The 14,434-nt window shown below is 45.1% G+C and overlaps 1 protein-coding gene across 1 annotated transcript in view; it reads right to left on the bottom strand.

Annotated features, from left to right (window-relative positions):
• Positions 1-422: 422 nt before the first annotated feature.
• The window catches only part of SLC37A1 (solute carrier family 37 member 1), a 60,198-nt gene continuing 46,186 nt past the window's right edge, over positions 423-14,434 (bottom strand). Inside the window, exons 18-20 of the mRNA XM_060234217.1 lie at positions 9,879-9,976; positions 3,616-3,668; positions 423-2,123 (exon numbers count right to left, since the gene is read on the bottom strand). Coding sequence (XP_060090200.1) covers positions 2,108-2,123; positions 3,616-3,668; positions 9,879-9,976 — 167 coding nt within the window. The 3' untranslated portion in view covers positions 423-2,107. The remainder of the gene's footprint in view (positions 2,124-3,615; positions 3,669-9,878; positions 9,977-14,434) is intronic.

Raw genomic sequence — 14,434 nt, forward strand, 5'->3', positions numbered from 1 at the left:
AGCCACCAGGGGTTTGTCAAGCCCCCAATAACCCCTAGAGAAGCCCCCACCACCTTTTCTCCAATTTTTATGTGATTTTGGGTGACAGGTGGCTTGCTGGCCTTTTTACTGGGGGGGGGGGCAGCCCAGAAGAGCTCAGGCGAGAGAGGCCTGCTTGGGCTGTCTGGATCTCTAGCCAGTCCAAGCAGGTCTTGCTCGCCCAGGACTCTCCTTTCTAGCATTAGGTTGCTTTTGGCAGGGGGGCATATGCTAATGAGCTCCGCCACCGATTTTTCTACAAAATGACCCCTGCATAGAACTGTAGGAAAGGAAGATAATTTTGACTACCCTGACTGGAAATGAGGGTCTTGGGCTCAATGTTACATCTCTGACCCTTGGCGTATTATGAGTATTGCAAGAATAAGAAACTAATCAACAGGGGAAACATTTAACTAAATTTAATAAATATACATTAATAGTATACATACTGAAATTATTTACCTTTGTACATCATACAATATATATATTCTTCAAAAATTGTATCATACATTTGTCTGTCAGGAGCAAGCTGCATAAGGAAGGGATCTGACAGTACAATCAAGAAGAAAGAGTACTGTGATAAGTTGTACTATTTGTGCTTTGGCAGGATAATATATAAATATCTCTTTTCCTTTGGTAAATATCCAAGTTATTTTTCTTACATGTAATTTGTATCAAATTAAGTTCTTACCTCGTAGAAGATTTTCACTAATAAATTATAGTATGAATATAAATTAAAAACACTTGGTAGTATGGTTAAATATTGAATGGCTAAGTCTTTATGCAGCTATATTATTTCTCCATCAAGAACATTTTGCTTTAAAGGCACTCTGCTTAGCTGCCTTCAAAAAAAGGGATCAAAATGAATGCCTGGATTTTGTTTACCTGAATGAAATCTAGTGCTAAGGCTTCATAGTAGTGAAATCTTCACCATTCACTTCAGTTTTGAAAACAGCTCTGCATACACAAAGTGAAATGTTAAACCCCGGCTTGTACAGTGTGTGTGTGAACTCTGGAACAGCTGATTAGGTATAGTCTTCATCCTCCCAATTAACATGTGTTGGCCAGTTCTAACTTGCAGTTCTATGATGAACAAATTTGAGGCAATCCTTATGAATTTATAATTACTCAAAATAATTTAAAAATAGCTTTACAAGGAAGTGCAAGTAATGACTCATGAACGGATCACTGTCCCTTCTTCTCAATCAATATTTCTTGGTCAGTAGTAAAGATCTAGGGGATGGCTGATGCAACTGCCTCATTACAGTGTACAGTAAATGCTAAGGTGGCTGTCCTCAGATTGTTCATTCAGTAAAGTCAATGAGAATAACTCCAGAAGCGAGTGGCTGGATAATTGCTGCATATATTATTTTGTGTAGTTGCTGCTGTTGATCTTCAGTTGCAATCTATTATATACTGGATACTGCTCTGGGATTGAGTAGTGTGGTAAGTTAAACATTAATGCCAGATAATAAGGCAACCAGCTTTCTTATAGCAGAATGTGCAGCTTATAGTATCCAACAGTCATTCTTGATAGCAAGCTCACACATAACATGAGGGATACTTAGCTCAACTTTTTGCTAATTTTTGTTAGCACATTCTAACTAGCACTCAGTTAATTAATTTTCTTAGCTTCTTGTTCTCAGATCTGTTTGCCTTCTATTTTTTAAAAAAATAAAATAATGTAGCGCTACATTTACTTTAGACTTTATATCCAAATGACTAAGAAGGCACAATTACTTTGGCTCAGTTCTGGCATAAAATAGCCAATAGCTCATTTCTTTTCTTTGAGAAAAATCACTATCCTGAGATATTGTTACATGTGCAAAATAAAAAGGAAAAAGAGGGAGAGATGAAGGTCTAAGTTTTCTTTCAAAAACTGTGCAAACTGGTTCAGCAAACAAAGCTCAAGTCAAATGCCAACGGATATTCTCACAAAGGCCACAATCCAGAGAAACATGTGCAACAGGGATCCCCTTCCCCTTTAAGCATAGCAGCATCCTTCACAGGGGAATAAACAGGCTACCTGGATCATAGCCATAGTCTTTACAGTAAATCACACACACAGTTTGTTGTTCTTGTCTGAAAGTCAATGTTCTTTAAACCTATAAAAGAATGAAAAATATCAGCAAGCAACAACTGAGATTATATATATATATATATATATATATAAACAAGAGACTGTAGAGACATATCCCCAGATGCTATAAAGTCAGAAACTTTGCAATAGCTTCTGGAAAAGGCTCAGCCTTGCACTGTGGCATATGTTCAGTGAGAAGGAATTCTATAGCAGGTAAGCTTTCTGCTTGGCCTCACTTTCCTTATTTGATGCAAGGAGGACATCATCAAAAAGATATTTTTGGCACACCATAGCAATCACAAGGGAGCTCTATAATGATAGTTCTTCTGAAAGTTGGAAGCAGCATTGCAGAGATGCTATGACCATGTTCTCTTTTTCTTCCTCTATTCTCCCAAAAAAAACCCCTCTTGGTTTTGTCTGTAGTGTTTTAAGCAGTCCCCATAAAAAAAAAAAGAAACCTGACACCAAGCAGTGCAACAGTGCTGGTCAAAACAGATGTATTTAGCTATCCACATTTCAACAGCCAAAGCCATTTAAAATAAACAATACAATATTACCTCTCCATCTCCTTCCATGCAAAACACTGGCCTGCCTTTGCAGTTTGTGAAACTGACCAGACTCTAACAGCCTGAAAGCCTAATTTTACTGTCTCACTACTTTTTATGGAACTGTAGGAACGATTGCAATGAAGAGTAGGAAGGAATTAATAGGCCTTTCTGTTTCTTCTCATTCATAACTGTATTGTTATCAGATTGGGACCAGTGCCAAGGTAGCATTAAGATGAAAACTGTTTCCATTGTTCTTTAAAAATGAATAGCTGTGTATAGGTCAAGTTCTCTAAGGCCCAAGCTGTTTAGGGATTTAATTGTTTATAGACAGCACCTTGCAGTGTGCATGGAAGGCAACACAAACTTAGTGAAGACAACACCATAATGGAGTATGGGCTTAACACGCTCCATAAAGCACATTCCTGACAGGAGTCATTTCGATGTGCTTCCTGCCTTGTGCCAGGTACAGATTCAGAAAGACATGGGCCAGTTCCAATTTAATTTCACAGGTTTGTGACTGTTCTGACCTCAGTGGCATAAACACTTCAGGGCTGTGATCCAAGGAAGATATATGTGCATGGTTGGAAGAGAGAGAGAGAAGTGTGATGCAAAGGCTTCATTCACTTTGCTGCATGAAAATTTCTACTGCCAAGGAAAAATAGCACACTGAACTTTAAAAATTAGAAGAGGGCCACCTACACACATGGCTTTTTAGGCAATGATCTTGAGAAGCTAACATATACTGTGGAAGAAATAAATGTAGAATGTTTCCTCCAGCAGATGTGAGGGGGGAAAGCGCATTTTATTTTTAAAATAATATAAATATGTTGATTTTTTTTTTGGTAAGAGAACAGGACTCAACATAGAGAAAACAAAACAAATACCAGATTATTACAGCATGAAAAGACATGTCAATTTAAAATAGAAATAAAATGGTCTTGCCACACAGTAATTGAAACAAAAACTTACAGAGTCTGATCCATCTTACAGTGAAGTTCTTTTCTTATAAGACGGAGTAGGAACTGTACAAATGAAATATCCAGTCAAATATGAGAAGAAAAAAAAGCCATATAAATAATTCTTTAAAATCATTATGGTTTCTTCAAATAATATAGCTACCTGAACACCTAAAAACATGTTAAAAACCCAGTAGGAAGAGCAGGCAGGAATAAAAGCCCCTGAAACCCTAACAAAAACATCTACACAAGGCAGCTCCTACAAAGAAATGGAAGAAGCAATTTGGTTATGTTTGCATAGAAATGCAATTTGGTGGTAGTAGGGAATGGCAGGTCTCTGTCTACTAGGCAAATAATGCCAAGGCTCACACTGGGGCTGAAGCTGGTACTGAAAACTTCGGCCAAACAAACAAATGGTTTGTAATTCCTTGACTGAAATTATAGCTCCAGTGGGCATACATACAATGGATTTTGCATGGTTAGCTGATTGATTTGTAACATGCATGTGATATATCACCAATTCATTAGCCACTCAGAATACATACTGTGATGACACATGCACTATTAAATAAAATCAGCTGAGACAAAAATGCAGATGCTGAAGAGGACAGCAGAGGGAGTCCAAGTCAGCCGGGAAACCGGCTGGCTTCTCAAGTACCTCTCTCCAAAAGTGCTGTTTACTTTTTCTTTCCCTCTGATGTCAGTTCAATATCAGCATTAAAGTTTAGCAATATGCACAAGTTGTTGCAGAATCAGTCTACATTTACTATATTAAGTCCAAAAAAAAAATAAAACAGTGCTCTGAGCAATGCATCTGGAAGGATACTATGTTGAGCTTAGTCAAAACAGGGGAAATGTATTTGTCCCCCTAAACAGCTCTCCACTTCTGGGTAATTTGAGGGGAGGGGTGGGACCATAGGCTGGCTAGAAAATGAGTGTCCATTTAGAGTGCCCATCAATGTTAGGTCTCTCTATTAGATTTTTTGGTGGGATAGCCCTAGTATTAGGTACCAGTGGAAGTTGATTTTACAAACTGGATTAGACTCCTATAGATACAATTGATGGATGGGATACAAAGGTAAGGTTAGGTGTCCTCCTGTCCAGTTCCCCACCATGTGTAGGACTAGTGTACTGCCTGAAGAAGCCCTGAGAGACGCTCACAGGCTATTTAAGCCTCACATTTCATGACGTCACAGTGGATTGGATCTTCTAGTCCATTTCTGCCAGTTCAAAGGAACTGTTACAGGTGAGACAAGTATTTCTCTCCCCCCCCCACCACCACCCATGTCACACACCTGAACAGTGTTGTTCCTGCTGGATCCCCTGAACCCCAAGGGATAGCATTTAATGGGATGTAGGTATGACAGATCTGTGAGCTAAATTATTTCACAGAGTTCCAACCTATTGTATTTTAAGATAGTGACAATTACCTTCAGATCAGCTCCCCACAAGTTCATAACATCTATTTCAGTAAGTGGGGCCCCCAAAACGTACGCAGGGAACAATGTGATGTAAGTAAAACTAGGGGGTGCATGAGACAATGTAGACTATAGAATTCCTATGAATCACATCAGTCCCAATCCACTAAACTTCCCTTATATAATGTAACATCAATGCCATATATCCTATATAAATAACATTCCTGTACCAAAATATTTTCCAAGGCATTTGGTAAAATGAGACTGTATAAACTATTTAGTAGTACTGTACATAGGGCAATCAGTTTAACATTACTATAATAGTATCTATTATAGTGGTACAATTTCAGCAATGGTTTGATGTGGCATTGTTGCATTTTGGGAGCTAAAAAGGATGCTAAGAACCTCCGAAGTGTTTGGACAATATCTGCCAATGCAGCTGAGCTGGCCTGGAGGCACTTCAGATGACTGATGAAGCAGCAGGGTGGACTAGCCATCGGACTGAACTGAGGATGAGGAGTGGTGGCTACACACGGCGATCTCCCCTGGTAAATTCATCCTGCTGGCATTCGTCAGCCCTTGCGCTGAGGCCATTTTACAGCTGCAGCTGTCACTGGGTTGCTTGCTGTGGGCTCTGGTAGTGCAACTGGGATCTAACTTTCTGGGATCTGCCAGGATAACCAGCTGGCTAGGCAATGGCCAGGCTTAAACCATGCCAGGTTATGATAGAAACCTGCAGGACTGATAGAGGTTTCTCTGCTACTTCATGCTGCCCCAGACAAACAGCTGCTTTGTGATGCCCCCAGACGAGCCTGTGACTGGAGAACTTCCCTAACTTAACCTGCTTCAGACCAACATGGCTGCCAACTTGGATCTATTCAATCTGTTGGTTTCCCAGAGGTCTGGCCAAATTATGTCTTGTGGACACATACTTTCTTCCTAGCACTTTACACCATTTAGCACTTTTACTATCTACCTCAGAGGAGACAGGGGGTCACCACTCTGGATTATTTATTATCCCATGCTGCTACTTTGTCATTTTTTGCTGCTATAACTATTAGTGTATAAGATTTATTGGTTGGTTGATTAATTCCCATAGATTAATCCCCTTAATTAATTTAAATTCTAAACTGGTTGTTCTCTAAATTGATTACTAATATTGGCTGCTAAATTAATTGATGTTTAATTAATATCTATCTATATTGAATTAACTTGTTGATTAGGTTTTATTGTATGGTTTGATTACTGATGCATTGATTGATTATTAGATTGTTTGGCGACTATTGGATTTTAGTTTAATTTAATAGGATGGGAATGTATTTTATTAGAGAATATTAAGTAGGTTGTGGGACTTTGATAGTAAGGTTAGTGGGCTAACAGAAGAGAGCTAGACTAAGTTATAGAATAGGGTAATAGACATATAAAAGTTAGCTAGATTTCATCATCAGTCTTATATTACTCGTCAGCCTGACGCCCTTGAAAAGACTATCAGTTTCAACATAGGGTGATGACTGGGCAGGGTATTCTGGTACTCCTGGGGAGGGGACAGTATAGCAGTGGAAACAAGCATTTAGGTAAAGGAAGGGGACTGAGAGTGGGGCTAGGACAAGTATCCTGCCTCTGACATTGGTATTGTGTAACACCAGGCCCATTAATAAGAAGACCTTAGTCCTTTGGGACTTCCTGCTGGAGCAGGACATGGACTTGGCTTGTGTGACTGAGACCTAGGTGCAAGATGGAGAGACAGTGGCTCTCTCCCAGATGCCACCCCCCAGGTTCTCGGTCCTCTACCAATCGTGGATTAGTGGGCAGGTGGCCCTATTCATTCGGCAGGCTTACTCCTTCAGGGCACTACCATAACCAAAGATCACCAGCATAGAGTATGTCAGCCTTGGGTTGGAAGTTGAGGAGACTCTGGCTATCTGGCTGGTGTCTTGACTGCCTAACACACTGGCCAGTACCCTGCCATCCCTGGTGGAGGCCATAGCAGGCTGGGCACTGGAGCACGCTAGACTTTTAATTTTGGGTGAGTTCAACATCCACACCAATGACATGACCTCCACACAGGCAACGGACCCAATGTCCTCCATGGCAGCACTAGGACTCTCCCAACATGTAATGACTCCCACACACAGAACTGGACACATGCTGGATCTGATCTTTGTGAGGGGGGTTACAGTGGACTGTATTACTGAAGATGCAGTGCCATGGTTGGACCACTTAGTCCTGAAGGCCCGTATGAATGTCCTGCCTTGCTCCTGTTTAGGCAGCAAGCGTATTGTTGATCACCCAAGGAGTCAAATGGACTCCATGTGGTTTCAAATGACTCTTTGGGATCCCCTGACCCTGGTGGTTCATTAGAAGAACTAGCAGAGGACTGGCATAGCTGACTCTCCTTGGCCATTGATAAGATCATTCCCTGGTACCCTCTGCACATCTGTTCAAAGTGGGCTTCATAGTACACCTTGGAGCTGCGGCTGATGAAACAGGGGCTTGGATGGCTAGAGAGACAGTGGCAGCATGCTTATGACAAGGCAACAAGAACATCTTATAGGTTGTTTATGAGAACCTATGAAGTGGTAGTCAAGGCCACTTTGAAAGTGTATTACATGGCCTTGACTGAGTCTGCGAATTTGTGCCTGGTGAAATTAGAAAGATTTGTTCTTCGACTACCCTGCTGCAGAGCAGACCAAAAGCTAGGGAACTAGATATTGGCTGTGAGGCTTTTGTGAGCTTTTTCGCAGATAAAGTCCTGTTGCTCCACCATGACCTCCCTGCCACAATTGAGACAGTAAATCAGCTCTATGCTCCATGCACGTCTACTGGCACAATTTTGGATCAATTAACTCAACTCAGTCTGGAGGAAATTGACAGAATCCTCTCTGCTGTTTGCCCAACTGCTTGCAGTTTAGATCCATGTCCTTCATGGCTAATAAAAGCTAGCTTTGCAGAGCTCCGGGCCCTCTTAAAGGAGGCAGTGGTTCACCATCTCTTGAAAAAACTACCATTGGACCCAGCCATATTGACAAATTATCAACCAGTGTCAAACTTGCCATTTTTGAGCAAGGTAATTGAGACAGTGGTGGTGATTCAGTTGCAGAACTTTCTGGAGGACATTTCCATATTAGATCCATACCAGTCAGGCTTTTATCCAGGCCATAGGATGGAGTCGGTACTAGTTGCCCTCACAGATGACTTCCAAAGACATCTGGATCAGGGTGATAGGCAGTGCTATTGTTGTTGGACCTGTCAGCAACATGACCGAACACCAGTTACCGATTCACTATGCTGGGATTCAGGGGTCTGCCTTACAGTGGTTGTCTTCCTTTCTCCAGGGTCAGGGACAAAGGGTGGCGATAGGGGAACAGCCACAGGGGGCTGTTCTCTCCTCAGTGTTGTTTAACATCTATATGTGTCCCCTTGCCCAGATTGGCTGGAGGCGCAGGCTGGCATGTCACCAATATGTGGATGACACCCTGCTCTATCTGTCGTTGGGTGGCTGGTCTGGCTACGACCCGGAAAATCTGGACCTGGTGTTACAAGCTGGGGCAGGCTGGCTCAGGTTGAATCAATTTAAACGGAATCCGACCAAGACGGAGGTCCTATACTTGAGTCGTGGCAGTCTGGGGATGGAGGATCTCATTCCTGATGTTATATGGGGCACAATGGGGTGTTGAGGGTTAGGAGTTTGGTAGTGTTCCTGGATCCTTCTTTAACAATGGAGGCCCAGGTAGCAGCCACTGCCAAATTGGCCTTTTAACATCTTCGGCTAGTTAGGCAGCTGGCTTCCTTCCTTGACCGTGACGACCTAGTGACAGTGATCCATAGTCACCTCAAGACTAGACTACTGTAATGTTCTCTACATGAGGTTGCCCTTGTCTCAAATCCAGAAGCTTCAACTAGTGCAGAATGCTGCAGCCTGGCTGTTATTGGGTCTCCCTTCACAGGAACACATTCAGCCTGCACTGAAAGCACTGTACTGGTTGCCTATTGCATACTGGATTTGTTTCAAGGTGCTGGTTATTACCGTTAAAGCTCTACATGGCCAGGGACCGGCATACCTATGGGACCGCCTTTCTCCATATTATCCCCAGAGAACGCTGGTCCCAAAGATGCCAGGCTGGCTGCAACCTGAGCAAGGGCCTTCTTGGTTGCAGCCCCATACTGGTGGAATGAGGGCCTGAAGGATCTATTATGATTCTACAGGGTTTGTGAGACATAGCTCTTCCACAAAGACTTCAACTGTTAAATCTAGTGTTTCTGCCTGGACAACACTGTTTTGATCACCAAGCTTGGTCCTCAGATCCGACCTGCCCTCGAATACATGAATTGTTATGGAGAAGATGACTCACAGAATCATTAATGCAGCATTTTGTAATGTTTTTGTAATGATTTTAATTGATTTTTAATGTTTTAGTTGCCTATTGGCCTGTTTGCCACCCTGAGCTGCTTTGGGGGGTGGGATATAAATGGAACCGAGTAAATAAATATCTATAATGCTGTTTACATTGAAAAAACAAACAGTCTTTGGTACTTAACTATTTTCTCATGTTACTGCTAACAAAGAAAGAATTTTATGGGGCAAAGAATTTTATGGGGCAGTCTCTTTGGTGAGATATACTTTTATTACCTGGGATACTTATTAAAATTCTTCTGAAAGGATGCATTATGCAGACAGCACACTATTATATAAACCCTAGTGAAGGTGTAATGGCGCCTGTGTGCTTCAGAGTGTTCAATTTCAAGGCAGCACCCATATTATGGAACTGACCTAGATGACAGATTATTAAACTGAAGTCTATATTTAAAATCAATGAGACCATGAGATGCAGAAGAACAGTGTCATAGTCTAACTTACAAGTAAGGCAAAGGCGTCTGCTACCATTAGCATATAAAAGACATTGTTCCAACCAGTGGGAGAGAGAAGACCAGCTAACAGAGGTCCTAGAGCAGCTCCTAAAATACAATACATATATGTTAAACCAATACATTTCAGGAGACAGTACATGATCCACAAAGCTGAATGTCTACATTAACAAAACATCAGCACAGACAAATAACATAACTGAAGAAGCTTTCTTAGACCAATTCTGCGTTTAGCACTTGCCTCCCTTCTGTGTGGGGTTCCTCATGGTGACTTTCCCCCCTGGATTCTGCATTGGTATCTCTGGAGTGGGGCTGCATGTTCCCTGTTTGCTCCCTGCCCCATGCAAACTTGACAGCCGAGAATGAGACTGGGACAAAAGCTAAAGTGGAATTGGTTTACGTGTGTCACTACTGTACCATGAAACCTTACTCATTCAATAGGACAACACTGCAGTACTAGTAATTCGCTGATGGATGACAGAATCATGGAAGGAGACATACAGGCCATCTAGTCCAACCCCCTGTTCAATGCAGGATCAGTGCTCTCCAAGTAGCACAAAATAAAGCTGGAGCTTTTGCTCTTCAAGAGTGACCCACAAAGACTGTGCGACTGAACAACAACCAAAAACTTTACAATAAGATTCTTCTTTCTGCTTCTTTGTTAGAGTAAACCATATAAAAGGACCTTTAATGGGTTCTCTTTAAGTGCCATCTCAGTTCACTTGGACAGTTGTTCTACCTTCCTGCATTTGCCCTGTTCCTCAGGTTTTCTTATTAGCTTGTTGTTAAGTTGTGTTCAGTCTGGAGTTTGCAAAAACAATGCTCTCTAACTTCCATACTGTAGCTAATTAAGGAACCACAGTGTTATGTATGTGGACTCGTGAGAACTGAATTGGGTGTTTCCGCATGGCTCATTGGAGCCAGATGACCAGAGCTTGGGGACTTGGGAACAATAGGCAGCAGGATCCAAATCCCTGCTGCCCTGTTCCAATTACAAGCCCCCTGCTGGTTGGAATGGATCAATAGAACGCTAGCGCAGGAACACTGACATGTGTATAAGGTTGACCCCATTTGCCCTTTTCCTAGTCTTGTACGTAGGCCTCACTATACTGAAATCAATAAAGAGCTTATCATTCACTACCACCTCACCTTCTCCATATATGAAACCCACTATACTACAGTCGCGACGAGGATGGGATCATGGTGAGTGGCCCAGACCAGCACCGCAACATGCATCGCTGCCTCAGTCCCAGCACCACACCCCATACCACCGTGGAAGAGATGGCTGCTATGCCAGGACCAATTCCGGCCTTTGACTTGGTCAGGCCTGAGAGATGGGAAACGTGGTTAGAGCAGCTGGAGAACCACATCGAATACAACGAGGTCACAGACCACAGGAAGAAGGCGCTGCTCCTCAGCTCCTACGGAATGGACATCCTGGAGCTGGCGCGAGGCCTCATGGTGCCCGTGACCCTCAAGGCGTCCACCTTCGATGGGATTGCCATGGCCCTCACAACTCACTTCGCTCCACAGCCGACAGTCCTGGTGCGCCACCTCGAGTTCTCGGAACGCAGCCAGCGACCCAACGAGTCTGTGGCCAAATTCAGCGCTGCCCTCCGCCGGTTGTCCATCCGCTGCGAATTCCAGGACCTGGACAAAGCACTGAGGGATCGGTTCATCTTTGGTCTGTACGACAAGAAGCTGTGGAGGAAACTGGTCGGTAAGGATGACACCGATCTGGCCAAGGCCATCAAGGAAGTCAAGGCCTATGAGAAGACAAGGAAGGAGCGAGCTTTGACTTCAGTACATCGAGCTGCTGCTTCATCGTCCGAATCCGAGGACTCAGGGGAGGACGACACACTAAAGCTCCGGCTCGCGGCTTCGAAGCAACCGCTGAGATGGCCAACTGGTAGTGTGCCGGCCCGTGAGTGTGCCAGCTGTGGGGAGGACCACTAGCATCGTTCCTGCCGATTTTGAGACGCCGTCTGCCACCAGTGCGGAAAGACGGGCCACCTAGCAAGGGTCTGCCGCTCCGGGCCAAGGTGATCAACCCCGAGAAGCACCAGCCGGCGAAATGCGGGCAGACACCAAGACTCGGGGGTTGGACAGACTGTAATTTCACTCCGGACCTTCCGGAAGTTATGCCCTGGGGGGGAAGCCCATTTGCAACCATCCCCATTCATGATCCAGGACTACCAAAGCGGGAGATTGCAGTTAAGGGAGTGGGGTTCCCGAGGGTGAAATACAGAGGCTTCTCAGGGAGACTGCCCCTAATAGTTGTGGAAGGGGACTTGGCCAGTTTGCTGGGCAAAACATGGTTCAGACCCCTCGGAATCCAGGTGACCGGATTAAACCAGGTTCCTACCTGGCCCAGGGACTTCCAGAGCATCTGTGGGAAGTTTCTGGCAGTCTTTGATGCGACCTTGGGGACTTACACAGGGCCCCCTGTGTCTCTGCAACTAGACCTGAACGTCCAGTCCATAAGGCTGAAGGCCCGGAGCGTTCCCTTTGGCCTGAAACACAAGATAGAGGAGGAACTAGACCTCCTGGTAGCCCAGGGAATGCTGGAGCCAGTTGCTAACGCCTGATGATAGACGCCCAGTCAAGCCTGACGGCCGAGTCCGCCTCCTCGTGGACTGTAAGTGTACGATAAATAAGGCGTTATGGAACCACGCCTACCCAGTGCCAGTAGTGAGCCATATGTTGGCCTCCCTAGTGGGGGCCAAAATTTTCACAAAACTGGACTTGGCCCAGGCGTACCAACAGCTGCTGGTAGATGCTGCCACGGCTGAGGCGCAGACAATAGTGACGCATAGAGGTGCCTTCAAGGTCAAGCGCCTCCAGTTCTGAGTCAGTGTAGCCATGGGTATCTTCCAGAACCTAATGGACTCTCTTTTGAAAGATATCCCAGGGGTCCAGCCATTTTTCGACAATGTGATGGCATGTGATGCGTCTCCTTACAGGGTGGGGGCAGTATTAGTGCGCGTGCTGCCAGACGGTTGTGAGGTTCCAGTGACTTACTATTCGAGAACATTGAAAAAACCTGAGCGCAACTACGTGCAAATAGGTAAGGAAGGGTTGGCCATTGCTGCTGGGGTTAAGAAATTTCATGATTATTTGTATGGCCGACCCTTCACCATTCACACAGACCATAAACCACTCCTATGCCTGTTTGCCCCTGACCGCCAGACACCGCAGATGCTGTCACCCTGGGTTTTAAGGTGGTCCATTTTCTTAGCAGGGTACCAATATGACCTCCAATACCAGCCAGGAAAGGCTATGGGCCATGCAGATGTGTTGAGTCGGCTGCCACTTCCCTCCAGGGACCCAGATCCGGCGCACGAGATAATGTTGTTGGAGTCACTTCCGAACCGGCCAGTTCACGCTAAGGACATCACTAAATTTTCTGCCAGGGGCAAAATCCTCTCCCGGGTGGGCTCAGAGTTTGCAGCTTTCACGTCCCACCAAGACGAGCTATCAGTTCACAAGGGCTGTCTACTATGGGGAGGATGGGTGGTGGTGCCCCCTACGCTGTGGAAGAGGGTCCTAACCATACTGTATGACTCAAACCCAGGGACTGTGTGGATGAAGGCTTTTGCCCACAGCTACGTCTGGTGGCCGGGAATAGATGACGCCATTGAATCATGGGTGGCGAAGTGTCCAGCACTGCCCCGAGCCCCAAACCAACAGTGGGAGCTCACACGCAACCTGTGGTCTCGCCTGCATCTGGACTTCGCGGGGCCCTTCCAGGGGCAGCTATTTTTCCTCATCGTGGACTCCCACTCAAAGTGGTTAGAGGTAGTCCCTGTGGCTTTCACTTCCTCCAGAGCCACAATCACAGCACTCCGCAGGGTTTTTGGCCACCCAGGGGCTTCCAGACACGCTCGTCTCGGACAATGGAACAGCCTTCACCTCAGGGGAGTTTCAGGATTTTTGCAGCCGTAACCTAATCACCCCTTTCCACCCGGCTACCAATGACCAAGCAGAAAGGATGGTGTAGTCCACAAAGGAATCACTTTGCTGCATCATCCAAGGTGACTGGGAGGCCCCCCTCAAAGAGTTTCTGCTAGCCCAACATGCTATCCCCTGCACAGCCACCGGCCGCTGCCCGGCTGAGCTCCTCATGGGTCGGTGGCTTTTGATGCTCCTAGACCGTATGCACCCCAATTGGGCCCCGGACATGCAAGAGATACCTGATGCGGGGTTTGATGCGGGGGACTTAGTGTATGCCAAGAACCTCTTGGCTTCCGGCCAGAGTCTCAAGGGTACTGGGGTCTGTAATGTACGAAGTCACCACGGGGGGGGGGGGGGGTTCACCATGCGCGACACATCGAACAATTAAGGTCATGTGAGGTGCCCGGGGACAAGATTGAGGAAGACGGCGGGGCACGGGACTTGCCAGCCAACCCAACTCATCAAAGTTCCTCATCAAAGGCTCCTTAGAAAGCTTGAGAGTCATGGAGTAAAAGGACAGGTCCTCTTGTGGATCAAAAACTGGCTGAGTAATAGGAAGCAGAGAGTGAGTATAAATGGGCAGTCTTCGCAGTG

The sequence above is a fragment of the Heteronotia binoei genome, chromosome 3, assembly GCF_032191835.1.
Source record: "Heteronotia binoei isolate CCM8104 ecotype False Entrance Well chromosome 3, APGP_CSIRO_Hbin_v1, whole genome shotgun sequence".
Taxonomy (NCBI): domain Eukaryota; kingdom Metazoa; phylum Chordata; class Lepidosauria; order Squamata; family Gekkonidae; genus Heteronotia; species Heteronotia binoei.